This window comes from Henckelia pumila, unplaced genomic scaffold (genome assembly GCF_033568475.1).
Source record: "Henckelia pumila isolate YLH828 unplaced genomic scaffold, ASM3356847v2 CTG_517:::fragment_1, whole genome shotgun sequence".
Classification (NCBI taxonomy): Eukaryota; Viridiplantae; Streptophyta; class Magnoliopsida; order Lamiales; family Gesneriaceae; genus Henckelia; species Henckelia pumila.
In genome coordinates this window covers 237195-257863 of record NW_027331853.1, presented here as the reverse complement: position 1 = coordinate 257863, position 20669 = coordinate 237195, and the positions used below count along the sequence as shown (strand labels likewise).

The 20669-nt window shown below is 36.6% G+C and overlaps 1 protein-coding gene and 1 long non-coding RNA gene across 5 annotated transcripts; one reads left to right on the top strand and one right to left on the bottom strand.

Moving 5' to 3' along the window:
• Positions 1–4283: 4283 nt before the first annotated feature.
• On the top strand, positions 4284–5979 carry LOC140872964 (uncharacterized). The gene is made up of 3 exons (XR_012147950.1): positions 4284–4418; positions 5030–5168; positions 5688–5979. It is a non-coding gene; the product is annotated as an uncharacterized lncRNA (long non-coding RNA).
• A 906-nt stretch (positions 5980–6885) lies between these two features.
• On the bottom strand, positions 6886–10900 carry LOC140872954 (serine/arginine-rich SC35-like splicing factor SCL28). Of its 4 annotated transcripts, XR_012147947.1 has the most exons (8): positions 10714–10900; positions 9988–10065; positions 9707–9871; positions 9524–9582; positions 9299–9338; positions 8190–8396; positions 7846–8097; positions 7494–7583 (listed from the first exon to the last, which is right to left on the bottom strand). XR_012147947.1 is itself a non-coding variant. In XM_073275884.1 (7 exons), exons 1-7 carry the CDS (start codon positions 10848–10850, stop codon positions 7087–7089), a joined length of 756 nt encoding a protein of 251 aa, XP_073131985.1. In that variant the 5' UTR covers positions 10851–10900; the 3' UTR covers positions 6886–7086. The 4 variants fall into 4 exon arrangements, 2 of the variants coding, with proteins under 2 accessions (XP_073131985.1, XP_073131986.1); XM_073275884.1 differs by lacking the exons at positions 7846–8097; positions 8190–8396 and adding an exon at positions 6886–7096 and having other exon boundaries at positions 7317–7583; XR_012147946.1 differs by having other exon boundaries at positions 7846–8396.
• Positions 10901–20669: the final 9769 nt, after the last annotated feature.

Genomic DNA, 20669 nt, shown 5'->3' with positions numbered 1-20669 from the left:
ATATCAATGATTGTTTAACAATTTACTAAGACATAAAATAGGCGAATTTAATTTTATGAATCTCACTCCCACTATTTTAACGATTTCACCACCCTCTAGTGAAAACGGGAAACTTTTTTCTTAGTGAGAACATGGAGTCCAATTGACAAACTTATGGTCCCGAATAATATCAGCCAACCATAATTCTCAAAAGGTAGAGCCCAATTGCTTCCAAAGCAACCCCCATGTATTTACCTCATGTCCAATAAGGGCCCAATAATATGACGCCTTTAAAGTGACATGTCAAGATGACCCATCAATATTAAGTTGTGATGGACGGTCGCCATGTGGATCCCCCAATAATATGAGCCGATCCCATGGGAGTTCCACCCAACTTACAACATTTGTCGATCCAATGTACAGCTTTCCGACGAACGGGCCCCCCAATAATATGAGCCGGACCGTATCCGCGGGTAGCATCACATACATTGACCGTTGATGGAAGGTAGGAACATTTAAACAATATTTAAATTTCCTTTATTTATCTTGATATAAATTTTAAATCATATTTAAAATGAGGGATTTTATTTATAAAAATATTTGTCTCATCATTTTTAATTTATTGCATGCATTGCCGGATTCACGCAATTTATGTCTAAACATGCATACAATCATAATATCACATATTATATAGGATGATCGATTCCATTTCTAATTGACCCGTGGTTGCCAATCACGGGTCTTAGTCCAATCCTAGGTAATATGCAGTATGCAAATGCAATCCTATTACATATGCTTCCAATTTACATTTCTTCAGTCTTCATTGTCTGCTGGGCCCACCATCTTCAAATCTTGATCTCCCACTAAATCTAATGTATTTACAATTAAATAACAATGACAAGTAGGGGATACATTTTTAGGGGGTGGGAACGGGCTATAAACCAAGCCCACTTTTATTACATATGACATTCATATCGGGCCATAAACCAGGCCCATTAATAAAACCAACAATAAAGACAAAATGTAAATTCCTAACATACACCTACAAAATTGGTCATGGCAATCGATCATCCTTATCCAATAACATTTAATTCAAAATTAATTTATTGGATAACATGCTGTGTCAATTCAAATTTAAACAAGATAAAATCATATTTTATATATAAAATCACATTTCACATATAAAATCATATTTTATCTCCATATCAAATAAAATCATATTTTATCTATAAAATCCAATTTTACAAATAAAATCATATTTTATCTAATATATCATAAGATCATATCTTATCATCAATTGTACCAAAATAATTGATTTCAAAATTCAATTTACGGATAAAATATTAAAATTTTCCAAAAATTCAAATTTATCCAAAATCAATTTTAAAATTTACGGACTCGAACAATTCGATCCGAAATCTCGTGAACCAATCAAAAACAATTTTTGACCGGACCATAAATAAAATTTTAAATATTAAAATTAATAAAAAATTAAAAATTAATTTTTCCCGCGGGCCGCCCGGGACACTCCCGGGCCGGCCCGCACCCGGGGCGCGGGCCGGGGGCAGCCCGGCTGCCCCCTTAGGGCAGCGCCTGGCGCCGCCCTGGGCGGCGCCGTGCGCTGCCCTGGGCGGCGCCGAGCGCCGCCCTGCGCAGCGCCCAGCGCTGCGCTGGGCGGCGCCGAGCGCCGCCCCTGGGCAGCGCCGAGCGCTGCCCTGCGCAGCGCCCAGCGCTGCGCTGGGCAGCGCACAGCGCTGCCCTGGGCGGCGCCGTGCGCCGCCCTGGGCGGCGACGGTCGCCGCCTTGGGCGGCGCTGTGCGCCCCCTTTGGGCGGCGCCGTGCGCCGCCCGGGGCAGCAACAATTGCTGCCCCACCGGGCAGCGATCCAATCGCTGCCCGGGTTTTGCCCCGAAAAAAATTTTTTTTTTTTATTAAAAATATTTATTTTGTTTCATAAACCGAGACTCAAAAATTTTGTACAATTGATTATTCAATCGATTGATCTGAGCAACCTGGCTCTGATACCACTGTTGGAAAACTGGCGAGTTCCCAGACCAATTACGATTGATACCCGGTGCAGCGGAAGTTTAAAAATTTTTCATGGAACGTTTCCATGGTATGGGTATCAACCGTTCATCGATTGAATTATGTGTGTGTAAAATTTAAATAACAATTAAATAAATTTTACCTCAAATCTCGCAACGAGATTAATGGACACCAACAGAACAATTCTGCTCTTGTTGTCTCTCCCTGGAACCGATGAACGCCTTCAATCAGGTCCACGAACAGAGGTTTAATCCCTCTGATAGATTGCACTAGAAAATCTATCAGAAGTTTTCTGCGAAGAGAATACACGAATTTGATTCGTTATTCCTTACTGCGATTCAAAATCACAGACCGGAATTTCTCTGACAGAGTAGGGAGGGGCGCGGCCAAAAACGTTTTGAGAGGCTAGGGTTTTCGAAAATTGCTCTCAAAATAATGACCTGTTGTGTGTAATTTCTGTACTGAAATAACTTATTTATAATGCAGGCCACTAACACCTTAGGGCCCATTAGTCATAAGCTGGGGCCCGACAAGCAAAGCCCGCTCGTTCAGAAATTAATATAAAATTCATCGTGACTCCGATTGATGAAACGATTTCACCAATGTGCACAGAAACCATTTCTGCACGTTTTAAAGTCAAAATAAATTTTCCTGAATCCGAATTCAGTGGTTTCCAAAAATGTCCATCCCTATGTCATTTTAGGAAATCCTACTCCCTTACTCTTATTTAAGAAGTCCAACTCCTTAGTTCATTAAATTTAACTCTTTAAATTTAACTATCTCAACGGGGATTAAAACTCCATTACACTGTGTGACCCTCAATGGTTCAGGGATACAGCTAGCCGTGGGTTCACAACTCCTTGTGACTCGGAACAACACTTTCCGACTTGCCCAACGAATCATGGTAAAGCGCCTAGCAACATCGCCCCATGATTCCCTAGGTATCACTGATAGTGCCTACAAGAACCAGTAGATTTTGGTTAGCGTACAGTACGGTCCCTTCATCCATATATCCCGATCGAATCAACAACCATTGGTATATCGAGAGTCGCTCAAGATTCGATAACTATGCAATGCATCTTGAAGATCAAATTAGTGACATCGCATGTGCTACTAAGAAACCATTTCTTAAATCACATCAAGTACTCTGGCCAGAGATTTGTCACACTAATATCTCCTCAGATCGCATAGGATATCCACACTCGCAAGTATGTGGTGAATCCTTGACAACAATGCATTGACTCCTATATGTGTCGTAACTGTACCCAATCTCGACACCTGATGACCCCCTCAGAGTCGGTAAACGAGTCAAAGCACAGTACTAGCATATAGAGTCTCCATGATGTTTCAAGTCGTAAGGACTAATGGTGTACAACCAAAACCGCGGACTTTATCCACTCGATAAGTGATAACCACTTGGAAAGTCCGGATAGGGTAGTTCGACTATTCATCCTATGAATATCCATTTGCATGCTTCGAACATCTCCATGTTCCCTACCAATGAAACGTGGTACTCCGCATCGCAAATGCTAGTCTCAAACTCGAGCGATCCTTATCCTTATTATCGGACGGCTCAATCGACTAGGAACGGTTTTAGAATATACAGTGACTATAAGATGTATTTCATGATAGACATCTCCATGTTCTACCACATCTTACATACACTATAGTATATTCAAGGTCTTTATCAAAACAACAATAGTATATCACAATATAACAATATGAAGTAATATAAAGTCATTGCCATAAAAGTGTAAATAATATTAAACAAAAGATTGTTTATACAAAGAGTCAACAAAGCCCATAGCCACACAGTTGGCTCACTGGGCACCCACTCTTACAACAAGACCAAATGTTTGGGTCTGACAAATTTTGGTCAAACCAAACACTTGTTTGCGTTGCGTAAAGTTTATTTCCGCAGGGCGCCGCACGCTGCGAAAAATTTGGATCTTGGTCAGACCACAAGCACAGGTAATTTTGGTCAGACCCAAACACTTGTGTTTGTGGTGTGACCAAGACCTAACGTTTTCGCAATGGTCAGACTCAAGAACTTGTAAATTTGTCAGACTCAAATATATGTTTGGTGCAATTGAGGGGAAAAAAAGAGAGAAAGGAAAACGATGGGAAAATAATTTAAAATTTAAAAAAAATATTAAAATGTATAATAATAGTTAAACTATAGGACAAAATGGTAAATTTATAAAGCAATCCTTTTTCTTAAATAAATCATAAACCACTCCATTTTTCCCAATTTTCCCTGTCTGGGCCCCATTCTATAGAGCTTGGTGGAAGAGTAAAAGAGATGAAGTTTGTGGACTGGTATTTGAAGATCTCGATTGTTTCGGCCATGATTGGAGGTTCAATGGAGTACTTCATGATCAAAACTGGTTTCTGTGTGAGAACCCTCCTTTTTTTCTCTTCAGATTTCCATTTTTCAGTTGTTGATTTTGTTCTTTACCCACGTATCATGATTTTAACCTAGGTGAAACAAGGATTGTGTGTATATGAGGATAGCTTGTTACAACTATTGTTGATTTTGCTCACCCCATGTTGGTCTGTTGAGAAAATTCTCTTTGAATATTGATACCCGAGCCCATTTTCGTTGGCGAGGTTTGTACTAGAAGATATGGCTTAATTGTTGTGTCCAAGTTTAATGCTTGTTTTCGTAATCAGGGGTTCACAATATCATACCTTACATTACTATTTTTCTACTTATAGAATTGGGTGATGCATATGGAGTTCCTTCTGGGCATGGGGTAGATCTAACGTTTTTATTCGATGACAGCTGTGAGCCTATCTTATGATATATATGAGTATTATTGGGTGTCATTCTTTTAAACTACCGTCTTCTTGTTTTCGCTGTGAAGGACTTGGATTATTGAAATTGCAAAATGATTCTTGAGGTGAATTGTCAAGTTCGGATTCGTGTTAATTTGTTTGGTCAGGTCTATCACTGAGATGCACCACTTTGTTTGATTTCCTGATTCTCTGTGGATAACTGCAGATGATAAAGTAACAGTTTTGGAAGCGGAGAAGAGGTCTTGGGACAGTACCCCTGAAGCTCAGGCCATCAGAGATGCCCTCAATCCCTGGAGAGAACATGATAAAGAAGCCAAGAAAAGCTCCTAGCACCAGTTTCAAAGGTCCTGTCCACCAATATCCCATTCTTGAAATTATTTGAGTACATCAGTAAAAGAAGTTCTTAATATAAGTTGATGAGTTCTTGAAGTTACTGGAGTTTGCATTAGTACGAGAAGTTCTGAATATTAGTTAACGAGTTCTGTAAGAAACACATCTGAATCTGGTTATCAGGCTCACCTAAATAAGTTTGGTTTGGTCTCTATGGTGTATTTTGGTACTAATGACTTTAAATGACTGTCCTTTGGGCGCACTGAAAATCCTTCATCTAGAAGTATTTAGTAATTAGCTCCTTTGAAGGGATGTATGGAGTAGGCAATCAATCTTGAGACACGTTGGGCATATGTTTCCTATATGTCATTGATATGGTAAAAACTAGCTGCCGCCTATTGGTAAAACGGAATTTTATTTTCGTACCTTATCTGGATTTTCGCGCAATTGATGGATGTTGTGCGAACTGATTTGATGATGCCACGGCATTATTCTTCTATGGTCTTTTCATCATTTCTTTTGTTCATTTGCAGAAAGCGTGCAGTCCGATGCACGAGATAATTAAAGTGAGCATTGATGATCCGAGGAATATGGCTCGTCCTAGCCAACTACGAAGGGTGTTTTTATCATGGAATCTGGGGTTTCGTCTGAGATTTCCTTTCATGGAAATACATTTGAACTGTTTTACCTGAAAAGATAATAAGCTTTCTTCTAGTTTCAAGTCTAATGTATATGAGTGATTTGTTTCACACACAGATTGAAGCTGTATGCATACTCGTTTCATTCCATTTTCTTCCTCACATTAGTAATTGCTTATTTCATTCACTTCCTGGCATTCGTAATTGCCTATGCATAGAATTAATAGAAGTATGGATTTGGATCTCACTAGCTTTTCATGTGAATCTTATATATGTTTCCTAATCCAATAACATTGAGTTGAAGAGATTAAATTTATTAGTTCTAACAAATTAAGTTTCCAATCATGATCTTGGAATGCTATTGTTATTGCATTTTCTATCATACATAGGCTGTTAATAACTTCATTTAGATTGTACAAAACATATCCGCTTACACTTTTTTTTAAGGTCACGATTACACGTATTTGAAACTACAAAAGTTTCAAAATTATCCCAATAAAAGAGATTTTTTTGTTATGCACTACAGAAAATTTTGTAATTTCCAAAACAATATCCCAATAAAAGATATTTTTTCGTTAATACATTCGATATATTTTTGTAATTTCAAGATAATTTTTTAATTTAAAAAACAACGTATAATCGTTTATGCACATATAACATAACTCCATTTAAAAACACCCAATTCGTTACACACGAAAACTTCAGTCTTAAATATTGTTTAATCTGGGTTCATATATATAATTTGATAAACCATGCCCATTGGCAAGTCCATTATGATGAAACATCAAGATATATGTTTATTTTTTCAAAAAAGGAAAATATAGAAAATTTAGGGGACATTCCTTTAAATAGGAGCACCTGCCCAAATATAGAGGCTTCTTTTTCATATTATAACTTCTCTTGTAATCGCAACTTTTCAGGTTAAGCAACCACAATTCTCTTAGAAAAAAGTTTGAGAGAGCTTTTAAGATGCACTTCTCGGCTTTTTCTTAACAAAATTTTGAAATTTGCGAAATTTTGCTGAAAAGTACAAACACTAAATATAGCAGAATAACTAGCGAAATAGATAAGCTTCAAAGTTTGGGACAGTTGGTAATACTCAAAGAAAAACAATCACAAACATTACATGCTGCAATCCAATACTATCACCTGATGATTACATCAAACATAGATGTATTGAAGTAGCAAAAATTACACGGTTCACCATATACGCTACTCACATTTTTGAAGATGATGTTTCACACAACACTTGCGAGTGCACTTCAACGGCCCAGAACAGAACAAACAAGGACCTTCAACGAGGACTGCACGTAAGAAAAATAGCAATCAGTTCCTGCTGAACAGCAGGATATGTAACATACATTAAAATGAGAAAATTGTCGCCAATGAGAGCAGCAGCATGGAATGCAGTAGAATAACTCTAATACAAACCGGCCCAAAAAAATAGTTAGGAACATTATGAAATGTTTCTGAGAGTTAGAAAATTTATCGCGATAAAGAGCTGTGGGATCGAGAGAATGAGACCTGGCTGGACTTCTGGAGTTCCTTCTAGGACTCTGGGATGTGCCAGCTGGTGCATAACCAATCCGACCATTTCCTGCAGGACTCAAGGATGGGCGACTTGACCTGTGATTTTTCTCATCAAGTGGAGAAGGAGAACGAGAGACAGATCTGTAATGTCGAGGAGATCTCTCATGATACTTGTGATCTCTATCATTCCCGGGAGAAACCGATCTAGGAATAGATCTTGATCTGCGGGGTGATAAGTAATCATCCCTAGCTCCATGGCCCCTGCCAATACATAAAATAAAATCAGTTGCTGCAATTTTCTCACTGCACAATATAAATAGTAAACACATCAAACTAGCTAATAGCCTAGCAATACCAAATTCTAATAAAAAGGAATGCTTTCCCAGAAAAGCATTTCAGAACCCCCAAAATCCACTTGGAAACAAAATCGCAAGTAAAAAAATTTAACAACAATAAAATATTCTTGGCACCAAGACGAGAATCTCCCTTGAAATATCTAGTGACTTGAGCATTACTCTTTTACCTGCAACTTTTTCACGGAAAAACAAGGATATTTTGATCCACACACTGTTTAAGGCTTTATAGCAGTATACAGGTACATCATCAGCATCTCAAAACTTCAAAGCTGTCTTTGCGCCCAACAATTAGAAACCTCACACTATCTTTTCTTGGCCATTTTCACATCATCTCAATCAGTAATAACTTTGAAAGGCTTTGCTTCTTTGAAGATGATTTCTTTCTTTGGCCAACTATATGCTCTATGTTCTTTCTTTAACTGGATATTATGCAACATAGATATCAAACTAAAAGCTAACAGAAATAAATAAAAGTTTTGTTTTCCTTGTAATCACAATGACACCTCCATACCAAGTCATTTTGTTGTCCAATGTAAGGCAGAAACCTTACAAGCTGAAAAGTGAAATAAAACAATATTTCTTCAAATTGAAATTTATCCATGATGATTTTGGAAGGCATTGACAAAAATATAAAGCAAGTAGTCTTTGACTTTTCATCCCTTTCTCATTTCCCTTTATTAGTCTTGAGTTCTTTACGTCTCTCTTTGTCAATTTAGATCTGCATAGATAAGGCCATCAGCACGTCATTCAATTCTACCAGAAGTCATCCATCAGATGCTTGAGATAATTTAAAAGTAATCTCAAGAAAATGAAGAGTGAAAGATCCCGGATCAATTTCCAACCAGGTAAAAGAACTAATAATTTAATATCAAGTTTTGCATAGAATTATATATATATATATATATATATATATATATATATATATCTATATTTTTTTAAAAAAGCTGTAGCTTATGTTCCTGTATTACTGCACTAATATAGTTTTGAACGCTATAGCTCCTGCATACTATTTACAGGTTAATCATCAAAAGATAAAAAGAAATGTAAAACAAACAAATTGATAAATAAATTTAAATAAAAGAAAAAAAAAACAAAACAAAACAAAACAAAACAAACAAACTTTTCAACACCTTCCTGCAAGTAGAAGAATATGATAAATGTCATACCATTCACAAAATCTCCAGATAAACTCGTAATTTTATTCCCATTCCCAACTATAAAGGATATAAGCAAGGGATTACAGTAGCTTGACTCATCACACAAATGAAATACTAAGGAATATTAAGCAGGTTTTAGTGCATGCTAGTTTCTTCTTAGGCCTCGTGATTTGACAAGAAAATATAACCATCCAACTGAATGACATTTAAAAAAAAAAAAAAAGTGAATGGCAATGGACTGATCCACGATATAATAATAAGCTAATATGTCAGGACAAAAATAATTTTGATTTTATCTGCCATCGTGTGCAACCATCAGACGTTTTAAAACTCAAGATCAAGATAAAGACAGAGAAGATTGTTGTAAAGATTTTCGAAACCTAGAAAGTCAGCACGAGACATGAAAGAAGTTGAAAGTAAAAAACCAGATGAAAAAATAACATCAAAGTAGTATAAAGCAGACCTTGATTCACGGTGTCCTGGAGAAGGGGAGCGTGACTCAGCTGCCATACATGAAACATAAATCTTTCAGCAGGATAACAATATCATAAGAGAATATTAATTTTTCTTTCTTTCTTTGTATTCCTAGATAGTCTGTCCAATCAGAATTTAATCACATAGATAATTTGCACATGTTAAAGAATTTTGGAGTAAAACGAATACTGAGCAGAGTATAAATTCTACTAACAGTGGTATCGCCGTCTAGGGGACCGTGATGGACTCCGCCTCCGGTAACTTCCCCGAGAGCTGCAACAGAAGATAAAAGTAAAAATACTTAGCAATCAATAAGCACATATCTGAATATAGGAAAACGGAGCAACCATATGTCCATACACAAAGTCACAAAGTAAACGTGGACACGGACACAAACCTTACTCGTGAAACCCTACGCATTTCTTGAGGAGTTTTCCTGTTCTCTTCAGCAAAAACAATTCTTATTTCACGTCCACCGATAAGTGTGTGGTTCAATTGGCTCTTTGCTTCAGCTGCATCTTCAGGATAACGGAACTTAACAAATCCGAAACCACGTGGCTCCCTGCATTTTTATTAAAAATGTTTGCAGAAGAGTGTTACATGGTATTTGAGGAAAACAGAAAGGTTAGGGGATGAGATGACTGAAGCATATAAAGCCATCAACAGATGAAAGCATACCCAGTGTAATAATTTTTGGGTAAGTAGACATCTTTTATCTGGCCGTATCGTTCAAAAGGAACCCTGAGGTCCTCTTGCCTGCCAATATGTAAATTAAGATGATTCTCCACTTTTCACAGATGCAGCAGATATATGAAATGGAAAAAATGAAGAGCAACCGGATTTGGCAGACTTTTGTAAAATAATAAGCTTACTATGGAAGCTAGAGAATTGAAAAGTTCAATAACAAATTGCACCGTTTGCTTCACCTGGCTGACAGAGACGAATCTAATGCAACTCCTATATTCCTCTACTAAAGGAACAAGTACAACAGATAATATATTTTACAGATGCAGCATTGGACACCAAATTGAAAGCAATCCCTTTTTTTTTTAATGCAAGCCCGAAAATTGTGTAAAAAGAGGATTGAACACCCTGTATAACTCAACAATGACAACGAACACACGTCTCATAATTACACCACAAAAATAATTTTGTTGATAAATATCCAATTGATTGATTAGTTACCAAACAACAAATTGAGAACCCATTCACATTTAGAACACCTATATTTCATGAAAGTTTTCGAGGCGTTCCAGGACATCTGGAAGAATCAGAACAGAGCAATTCCAACACGAAATTCCAATTTTTTAACAAATGACACAAACATTTTAAAAAAAAATGCAAAAAAAAATAGCAATCTTCATACAGCACAAATTCGCAGAGCGTAGGAATGAAAATAATAACCTCGCACTGAGAGAGATGTTTCGAACAAGGAGACCAGAAGGTGCGGGCGAGTGTCTCTCGCGGCGGCGGTCACGTGGGTCGTCATAGTGCTTGCTTCGCCTCACGGGGCTGCGACTACGGCTTCTATATCTGGGCATAATGAGCTTCGACGGAATTCAAAAACCCTTAACCCTAACCTAGGAATAATAGATAGCCCTGTGGCTCCTTCGACACTTTTAAATATAATAATAATAATAATAACCAACATTCAATGTACACAATATGCGTGTATGCAAATAATTTAATATCATAGTTAAAATTATAATAAATATGAAACTTTAATAATTTGCAAATAATATGTTACATAATTTAATATCTAGTTAAAATTATAATAAGTATGAAATTTTAATAATTTACAAATAATATGTTGATATTAAAGAAAAGTACAATGAAAGTAATTGAAATTGATCTTTGATTTTAGCAAGACATAGATAGTGGGTGTTTTTGATAGTGAGAGTGAGAAAATAAATTGTGTGTTTTTACCATTTTACCCAATAATTTATATGAAGTATAATGTATGTTTGAGGGTTAAAATTGTAAATTTATATTGGTATCATCAAACAGACCAAAGTAGTTTGTATATGGGTCTCAACCTTTATATAAACTAGCGAAAAATGTACACGATTCGCGTGTGTTAAAAGATGAGTTTTTTTCATGTGAAAGTTGGATTGAGTGGGAGCTTTTTAGTGGGTTTGTGGGTAGAAAATGTAATTATGGATAACAGAAAAAGTGAAGGAGGGGAAACAAAAGATGGTGACAAGTGGTTTTTCTACGTGTCTCAACTATTGTAGGGTTCAAAAGTCCACTAGCTTAATCACGATAAATTAATTATTTATATGATTTAATGCATGTTAGTTAAGAAAATTTAATTTTTATGTTTAATTATGTGATTATATTTAATGCCTGAAATTTTATATGATGTGATGTTATTTTAAAGTTTTCAGGTTTGATATTTAATTTTGGACCGTAGAGACGAGGCTAACCTTCGAAGCGAGTTAAGAAAAATATTTTATGTTTAAATTATTAAGTTGATACAATGTATTTTATTAATTGGGAGAGTTAATGTTTTAAAACTTTTATTTGTCACTAACGGGCCGATTAGTTGAAGTCCATTAGTCACAAAATATTAAGCATTCAAATTATTTTCTTTATTCTCATTTGGAACGCTTTCTCTCCTCCCAAAATCTCTCTCGTTCAAACGCTGCATCCAAGGCTAGGGTTCTTCGTGTCGAGGCTAGATCTTTCTCCCGTTCAGGTTAAATCCAAGCAATCGATTCAGGAAAGTTTTTACTGTTTTGAAATCCATTCAAAAATATATGTATTTTTCAAAGGTAAACCCTATGTGATTTTTGATGAGTTATGCATGTTTCTTGTAAATTTTATGACTATGTTGTATAATTGTGAAACTTGATGCGTTCCTGATGTTTCGGTACAAGTTTATTGAGATTTAGATGCTTTGGAGTTAAGAAATCAGATTTTTTGTTGCCTGCACCCCGCGCCGCTGCAGCGCAAGAGTGGCGCCCCTGCGCGGGTGGTTCGAAAAAGGGACTGATTTTTTGTGGTTTTTGGGTCCTAAAAATTTTGTTCATGGTATTTTAATGTATTTTAAGTATTTTTAAGAATGTTTATGAAAAATTTTCAAGTTTTCGATGTTCGGGACGAACGGAACGACTCACGTGAACTGATTATACCATGTAATGCATGTTTATGTTTTCAATCTTCATGAACACTATTTTTTCATGAAAATCATAAAATGTTAGGAAGATTTTATGCACGAATGGTTCTCTCATTGGTTTATGCATGCACGACATCGTTCTATAAAAGTTTATGAATATGAAAGAATGAAGATACATGTAGGGATTCGGGTTGCTAATCAATTCTTAGGGCCAATAAATAATGATAAAAAATAATTCAAGCTCAAATGAATTAAGAACACAATTTTTTTTTTTAAACAGGCTGCTTACTAGAGCGAGCCTCAGGTGCGCTCGAGCGAGCAGGGCTCGGGTCCAGCCCCTTCTGGCTAGCTCGAGCGAGCTGAGCTCTGTCCGAACGTCCATAAATCTGCTTTTGCTGTCAAATATAGGGAAAACTGATGGGAATCACCTACAACAACTCAAAGTATAACCAAAAGAAGGAAATAACATCAAAACATAATCCACACATGCATTGCTCCATTCTTTCCTCCAAAAGGTAATACAAGTTCAAGTTTACTAAGTTCATACAATCTCTAAACATAAGATACATATTCCAAAATTGTTCTATATGACAGCAACTAAACATCTACACCCGAGTCACCACGTGCTAATTCTCGTGATCATCTTCTCTCAAGGTTGTCTTTGGCCCGTTTCAGCCCCCCCTATTGTCATGCACACATACAAACAAAACAATAGCCGGAACATCCAGTGTGAATAGGATTCTCAGTATAAAAGACATATACAAGCAAGATAATCAAATATCAACTTCAAGATATAAGAAGTAAATTGCATAATGTAAACAAACTTCATTCATTGAGATTTAAAGCCGCTCTAGGCCTCAAGATTCGTATACAACCTTAGGTTTTGAGATTTAAAGCCTCTCCAGGCCTCAAGACTCGTACCTAATCTTGAATAGAGATTTAAAACCGCTCAAGTTCTCAAGATTCACATCTGAACCTTGGATGGATCCATTCTCGGTATTTCATCTCCGATACGACGTCACAGACAAACAATACAATCAAAGATCCACTACATGTAATGGATCAACAACTCTAGTTTTAAAGAAAGAACATATAAACAACAAGTATGTGATTTTCTTCGGGAATACTCAATAATTCATCGATCTTGAGTATCATATCCCTTTCAATCGATGTCGTTTTATACCTTCTGATTTCTTGAGTTTGAAGATGCTTAAAATCTGAATAAACAACATAACAAACTCATATAAAAATCTGCTCAACTTCATCATTCCATCTTCAACTAAAACGACGTCAAACCTTGCTCTAATCTTCTTCGATTTGAAAGCGGACTTCTCGAGTCGATCAAACTCTTATCAAATCTGAAATGAAGTATATTCAAGCTACATGTATCAGCAATAACTTACTTCAAATCCAGCTCAATCACAAGACACCAAAATAATCTCAATTCATAATCCGATGACGTAGCGATACAAAATCGGTAACCGAAACAGAATTCTAATCAATCTATCATTCATACAACTTCATATACATCTTAAACCAACAAGAACACATCATATATCAGCACGTCAACAGTTATGAATATCGAACATGCTTGTGAAAATAATCATACATTCATATACCATCCAATCCTCGATCCGATTTCGATATCGGAATACATAAAACGTCAAGAAACTCAAGATATAATCAATTATGATTTTTCCCAACTTTCCAATTTCGAACCATCCTGGAAACATAAAAAAACTTACACCAAATCGAAGCTATCGTCACAAGAATTCCAGAATTATGCTCGAAATTAAATTCGGTTGGCCGAATCTTGAACTATGAGAGATTGAAGCTGAAATTTGAATAAGGAAATCTGAATTCTGAAGTTGGTCTCGGTTTTGCTGTTGAAATTCTGAATAAAAACATGAATATACACGTATATACACATATGAAGTCCAAGTGTCCTCCACTACATGCAGAATTTGTACTTTGGCCCTTCAAATCTTTACTATTTGCAAATCAGCCCTCAAAACTTCTTTTTAATTCAATTTCAATCCTAAATAATTTAAGAATATTAGAATTTAAATCTAAACTTAAAAAAATTTTATATTAAATATTCTCGAATTAAAATTAAATAATCTCAGATTAAATCAAATAATCTCGGGCCTTACAATACACATATTGGTTAAAGTTGGTATGGACAGTTTTCTTTGCACATATCAACCAAAACCAATATGGACGATAAAGAAATAGATGGTACGCATACTAGTCAAGGCAATATGGACGGTATGAAAGAGCGCATATTGGCCAAGGACAGTATGAGCGGTATGAAAGAGCGCATATTGGCCAAGACTAGTATGGACGGTACAGAGATGGTGCGCCTATTAGCTAAGGCCAGTATGGACGATATTCGATGCATATATTGGTCAAGGATAGTAGGGATGGTACATCTATATGCTAGATGTTCAACGACCGTGATCACGGGATCCCCATGTGCTCATATGATATGATTACCACAATTACATGTACTTCGTCACATGAAAATGATGAGTTTTTATGTTACGTTTATTTATGGCCCTGCATTGAGTTCCAAGTTTTTCCATATGAGTTATATATGCATTTTCTTGCTGAGTCTTTAGACTCACTATACTTGAATGGTGCAGGTAATGATGCTATCGATGAATTTATTGATGAGTATGGAGTCGGGGCATGAAGACGAGCGGACGGTCGGGTCGGCGAGAGATGCATGAGTGTCTTGTTATGAAAACTGTTTTATTATGCACAATATTTTGTTTTGATGAGATAAAAAACAAGTTTCAACATTTTCTTTTGATGGCCATGATTGGCAAAGTTTGAAGAATTTATTTTTCATGTTGCACTTTTAATTTATTTTATTTTACGAAGAAATTTTATTTTCCGCAAATTCTTCCATAATGATTTTAAGTGAGAATGTATATGAAACGACCCAAAACTACTACTGAAAATTTATTTAATTTTAATATATATACTTTATTCTATTTCTTTACTTTAAAATAATATTACTATATATATATCTATATATATATATATATATCATACTTAAAATAATTTTACATAACTTAATATACATTATATAAATAGATAAGTATATTACATGCAATTAAAATAAAATTAATATTACTTTAAAATAATATTACTAAATCATGATAAAATCAAATGCATAAAAATCCCCACAACGTAACTGAATACTTAAATAAAATTTTTTCAACAAATTCATGCAAACTAGAGAATAAATACGTAAATCTCATGCAAACTTAAACATAAATTCGTAAGATCCAAATATCCAAGCATACTTAAAATATTCCATACTCATGAAAATCATAAAAATTAAAACATGAATAAATTCTAACATGTGCGGAAAATAATCCCATAATAACAATAACTCAATTTAAGCTATGGTCACAGGTACTAGCTGTTGTCATGGACTCTCATACGTCATCGTGGCCAGTCAGAACCACATTTTCTTCAATGAACTTAGGCTCATCTGCACCATTTAAATCTAGTGAGCCTAGAGGCTTAGCACGTTCTATTCTTATGTAACAACATGAAACCACACACAAGAACACATCATATAAAATGTCGTGAATATACTTATACATTCATGATCTTAAAAACATATGCATATAAACATATATCGTTTAATCATAAACATCATCATTATACTTTATCATAAACATTATACTTAATACATTTCATAAAATGACATGTCTTAAATTCTTAATTCTCTACAGGTAGTATCTATGTCGGTGGCCTCATACTTAACGATTGATCAATCATAAAAACCAACGTACGTGGCGGTGGGGTTTCCATCTCTGTGTTGCCACTTCACCAACACTAAGATGTTGGATCCATAAGCTCATTATAATATAAACATTATCAGGAAGGTCACCGGGCCCAGGTATCCCGACCTCCAACCACATCACTTTCCACCTTCACTTAAACTTTAACATGCCCTTAAACTTAACATAAAAATTCTAACATGATGCATGAACTTAAAAAAATTCTCATTATTTTTTTATTTCATGAAAATTTGTCCGTAAATATATATTTAATTCATTTTTTTAAAAATAATACTTATATATCTAATAAAAATGCATGCATAAATTAAATATATATTTACGGACCTTTTATTTTTCCAAGAACTTGTTCGAGCTGCTGACCACTAAACTTAGACTCATAAATTCTTACATTGGCCTGTTAAACCTTTAGCCCAATAAGACTTGACCCATTAATTCTCATGGACCCCCAAGCCCATGAAAAACTAATGAGCTCACTTAAAATATTATTTAAGTCCATTTAATTAGTTAACTCAAAATTAATCTAATAATTATTAATTAGCCCATTAAATTATCTGACACAACTTGACCCAATAATTTTCATAGATCGCACGGCCCATGACAAATTAGTGGGCTCACTTCATTAATTAATTAAGCTCATATTTACAATTAAAATAGTCCAATTAATTAATTAAACCAAACCCAAACCCATTTATTATTAACTAACTTAATCTCTTATTTAATTTAAAATAAAAATACCCGAGCCCAACTAATATAACCCGGACCCGGACCAAACTAACTTGACCCATTATATTTTAGACCTGACCCGGACCCAAAAACCCGAGTCCGGCCCGCTCTCCCTAAGCCCAACTTGCGGCAGCCCTGAGCAGTTGCAGCAAATCTGTTTGTGCTGCCTTCTCCGGCCGCCTTTGGCCGTGAAACCACCGCCCCTAATTAGCCAACATCCAGACGGTTCTAACCCAACAAATTTGACCTCAAACCGAGACCTGCAGAAGGAGAACAAACCAAAACAATCTAACCCTAGTTTCTGCTCGCGCGCAGAATACGACTCGCCACTTCAGGCCGTTCGGCCGCCCAGCTCCGGCCACCACCGGCCAGAGAACCACCGTGAGGACCTTCCCCATGGTCTTGGGTAGGGTTAATCAAATTTAATCAAAAACCGTCTAAACCGACCGAATCGAACTGCACCACACCGCCATATTCAATTTTATGGTCGAAACCGTGGTTGGAAAAAAAAGTCCAAACCGCACCGCATAATATGGTGTGGTGGCAATTTTATTTAAAAATCGCACCGGTCGCACCGCATAATTAAATAATTAGTTTTTTAAATTATATATGCTCATGAGTTTATTTGCTCATCTATATTATTATATTTTTTATATTCTTAGTTTGTGTTCAAGTGTTTGTTTGATTGACTAATGATTATTTGCTCATATTTAAGAATTGGATTGATCAAGTGTTTATGGGATAAAAAATTATTTATTGAAGCGATACTTTTTTAAAACGTTTGTTTCTTTACAAAATTGTTTAGACTATATTTATTTTTTTTCTTATCCAACTTTTACTATTATTTTTCTTGCCGAGAAGTACAATATATTTTTTTAAGAATTTGTTTCTTTCAATATTGCAGGTGTTATTGCTTGGAAGTTGAAAGTAATCAAATAATAATATAATGCACGTACATATCATTTTCGGTGGAGCCATTTACTTTGAATTATGTGATTAGATGACTCAAATTTTGATTATTATTTTATTTTTTTTATAATTTGGACTATATTGTTTTATTTGAAAAACCTTTGACATTCATTTAATATTTTTATATCAACATAAATATTTTGGTTTATTTTATTCATAACTTATATTTTTTTCAACTTGATGGACATTATTATTTATTGAAAAAACCGCGACACCGTCCGAAACCGCATATCTACTTTTAAAAGAAAAACCGCAATTTAAGAAATATTTCAAACCGCACCATGAATGGCAATTCGGTTTGAATTTTATGAAAAACCCGCCCAAACCGCACCGTGATCACCCCTAGTCTTGGTGTTCTAACCAACCTAAAAACAGACCCTATCCACCTCGATCCGATCGAAGTGCTTTAATACTTTTACCTAGCTTGTTTTCTACTTCAGCCTTGAATTCTTTGAAATTTTCAAATGCTTCAGACTTATATTTCATTAAATATAAATACCCATACCTAGAATAATCATCAGTAAAGGTAATGAAGTAGGTGTGGCCATATTGAGTACCAACTCTAAATGGTCCACAAACATCTGTATGGATCAAATCCAACAGATTTTGACTACGCTCAGGTTTCCCCTTAAAAGGTATGGAACATAGAGATGTTCAAAGCATGCAAATGGATATTCATACGATGAATGATCGAACTACCCTATCCGGACTTTCCAAGTGGTGACTTTGAGGCGAGATCCCTTGAGCTTCAGCAACCGGCAGTCGGCTTGATCAGTTGGATGCTTCAGCAACTCCTATGGAAACCTTGCTGAAGAGGTTTCAGTCGTTCAATCCGCCATTGTTGATGGGTTCAGAAAATCCAGTTGACTGTGAGAGTTGGTTGGATGATATGGATCAGTTGTTTGATTCCATTGACTACACAGATGACCGCCGAATCAGGTTAGTAATTCATCAGCTGCGTGGTGGTGCTAAGAGCTGGTGGATCATGACAAAGAAAGCATTTGAGAGTAGAGGTACAGAGGTTACTTGGACTCTTTTTAAATCTGAGTTTTATAAGCGGTTTTTCCCTATCTCGTATCGTAAGGATAAGGGAGCAGAGTTTGCAAATCTGAGGCAAGGGAATCTGAACATTGAAGAGTACGTGGCTAAGTTCGATAGTCTGTTGCGTTTTGCACCGCTTATTGCCGGAGATGAAGAAGCTAAGGCAGATCAGTTCATCAACGGGTTGAACCCCGATGTCTTCACGTTGGTTAACACCAACAGGCCTAGCAACTTTGCGGATGCCATGAATTACGCAAAGGGAGCAGAAGCAGGCTTGTGGAGGCAAAGAGGTAATCAGGGGGCACCTCAGCAGCAGAGGCAGTATCAGAACCAACCATCTCAGTACCAGAATCAGCCACCTCAACATCAGAACCAGCAGCAGAGGTATGAAGGTGGAAGCAGTGGGGGAAACAGAAAGGATCAGTACAAGGCAAGAGGTAAACAGTTCAAGAGACAGGGGAACAGTTCGTCCAGTTCCAGTGGTTCGAAGAAATTCGGTTCAGGACCGAGTTCTGGGTCATCATCCTTGTACTGCAGCAAGTGTGGAGGAAGACACTCACCGGATCAGTGTGTGGGAGTCTTCGGCAATTGTAACACATGTCAGCAACCGGGACACTTCTCTAAAGTGTGCCCTCAACGTAATAGAGATAGAGCTCAGAGTGGGAGTTCGTCTAGACCTGCAGCTCAGCCGGAGAGGCAGTCGTCTGCAGTGCACTCTTTCCAACCCCAGCAACAGCAGAACAGATAGGGAGGTAGCTCTAGTGCAAATCAGCCTCCGAGACAGCAAGCACGAGTCTTTGCATTGATAGAGGATCAGGCTCAGGCAGCACCTGACGATGTCATAGCAGGTAACTGTTCGATTTTCGGTCATTCTGCTCATGTCTTGATAGATACCGGTGCTTCCCATTCCTTTATCTCTGAGAAATATGTGTTATTGCATGCTTTGCCAACTGAATTGTTGCCTACAGTAGTAGCTGTTACTTCACCTTTGGGTGGAGGAATTGTTTCTGTCCGACTAGTCAGGAACTGTGAACTTTGTTTCGAGGGGAATTTGTTAGAATTCGACTGTATTGTGCTTGGGTTGTCAGATTTTGATTGTATTGTCGGTATAGATGCTTTGACCAAGTACAGGGCAACAGTTGATTGTTTTCTGAAAGTTTTCAGGTTCAGACCTGAAATGGCAGACGAGTGGAAATTCTTTGGTAAGGGTTCTCGATCTAGAATTCCTTTGATTTCAGTGTTATCTATGACTCGTTTGTTACAGAGAGGTGCAGAAGGATTTTTGGTTTATGCGATTGATGTACTGAAATCTAGCCCAGCTTTGGTTGACTTACCAGTGGTTAGAGATTTTGCTGATGTGTTTCCGGAAGATGTTCCTGGATTGCCACCCATTCGAGAGGTTGAATTCAGCATTGACTTAGTGCCAGGTACTCAACCTATTTCAAAAGCTCCTTATCGTATGACACTTGTTGAATTGAGAGAGTTGAAGGAGCAGCTTGAGGATTTGATTGCCAAGGGATACATCAGACCTAGTGTATCGCCTTGGGGTGCTCCTGTTCTATTCGTTCGGAAGAAGGATGGTTCTATGCGGCTCTGTATCGACTACCGCCAATTGAATCAGGCTACAGTTAAGAACAGATATCCTTTACCCCGAATAGATGACTTGTTTGATCAACTGCAGTGTTCTT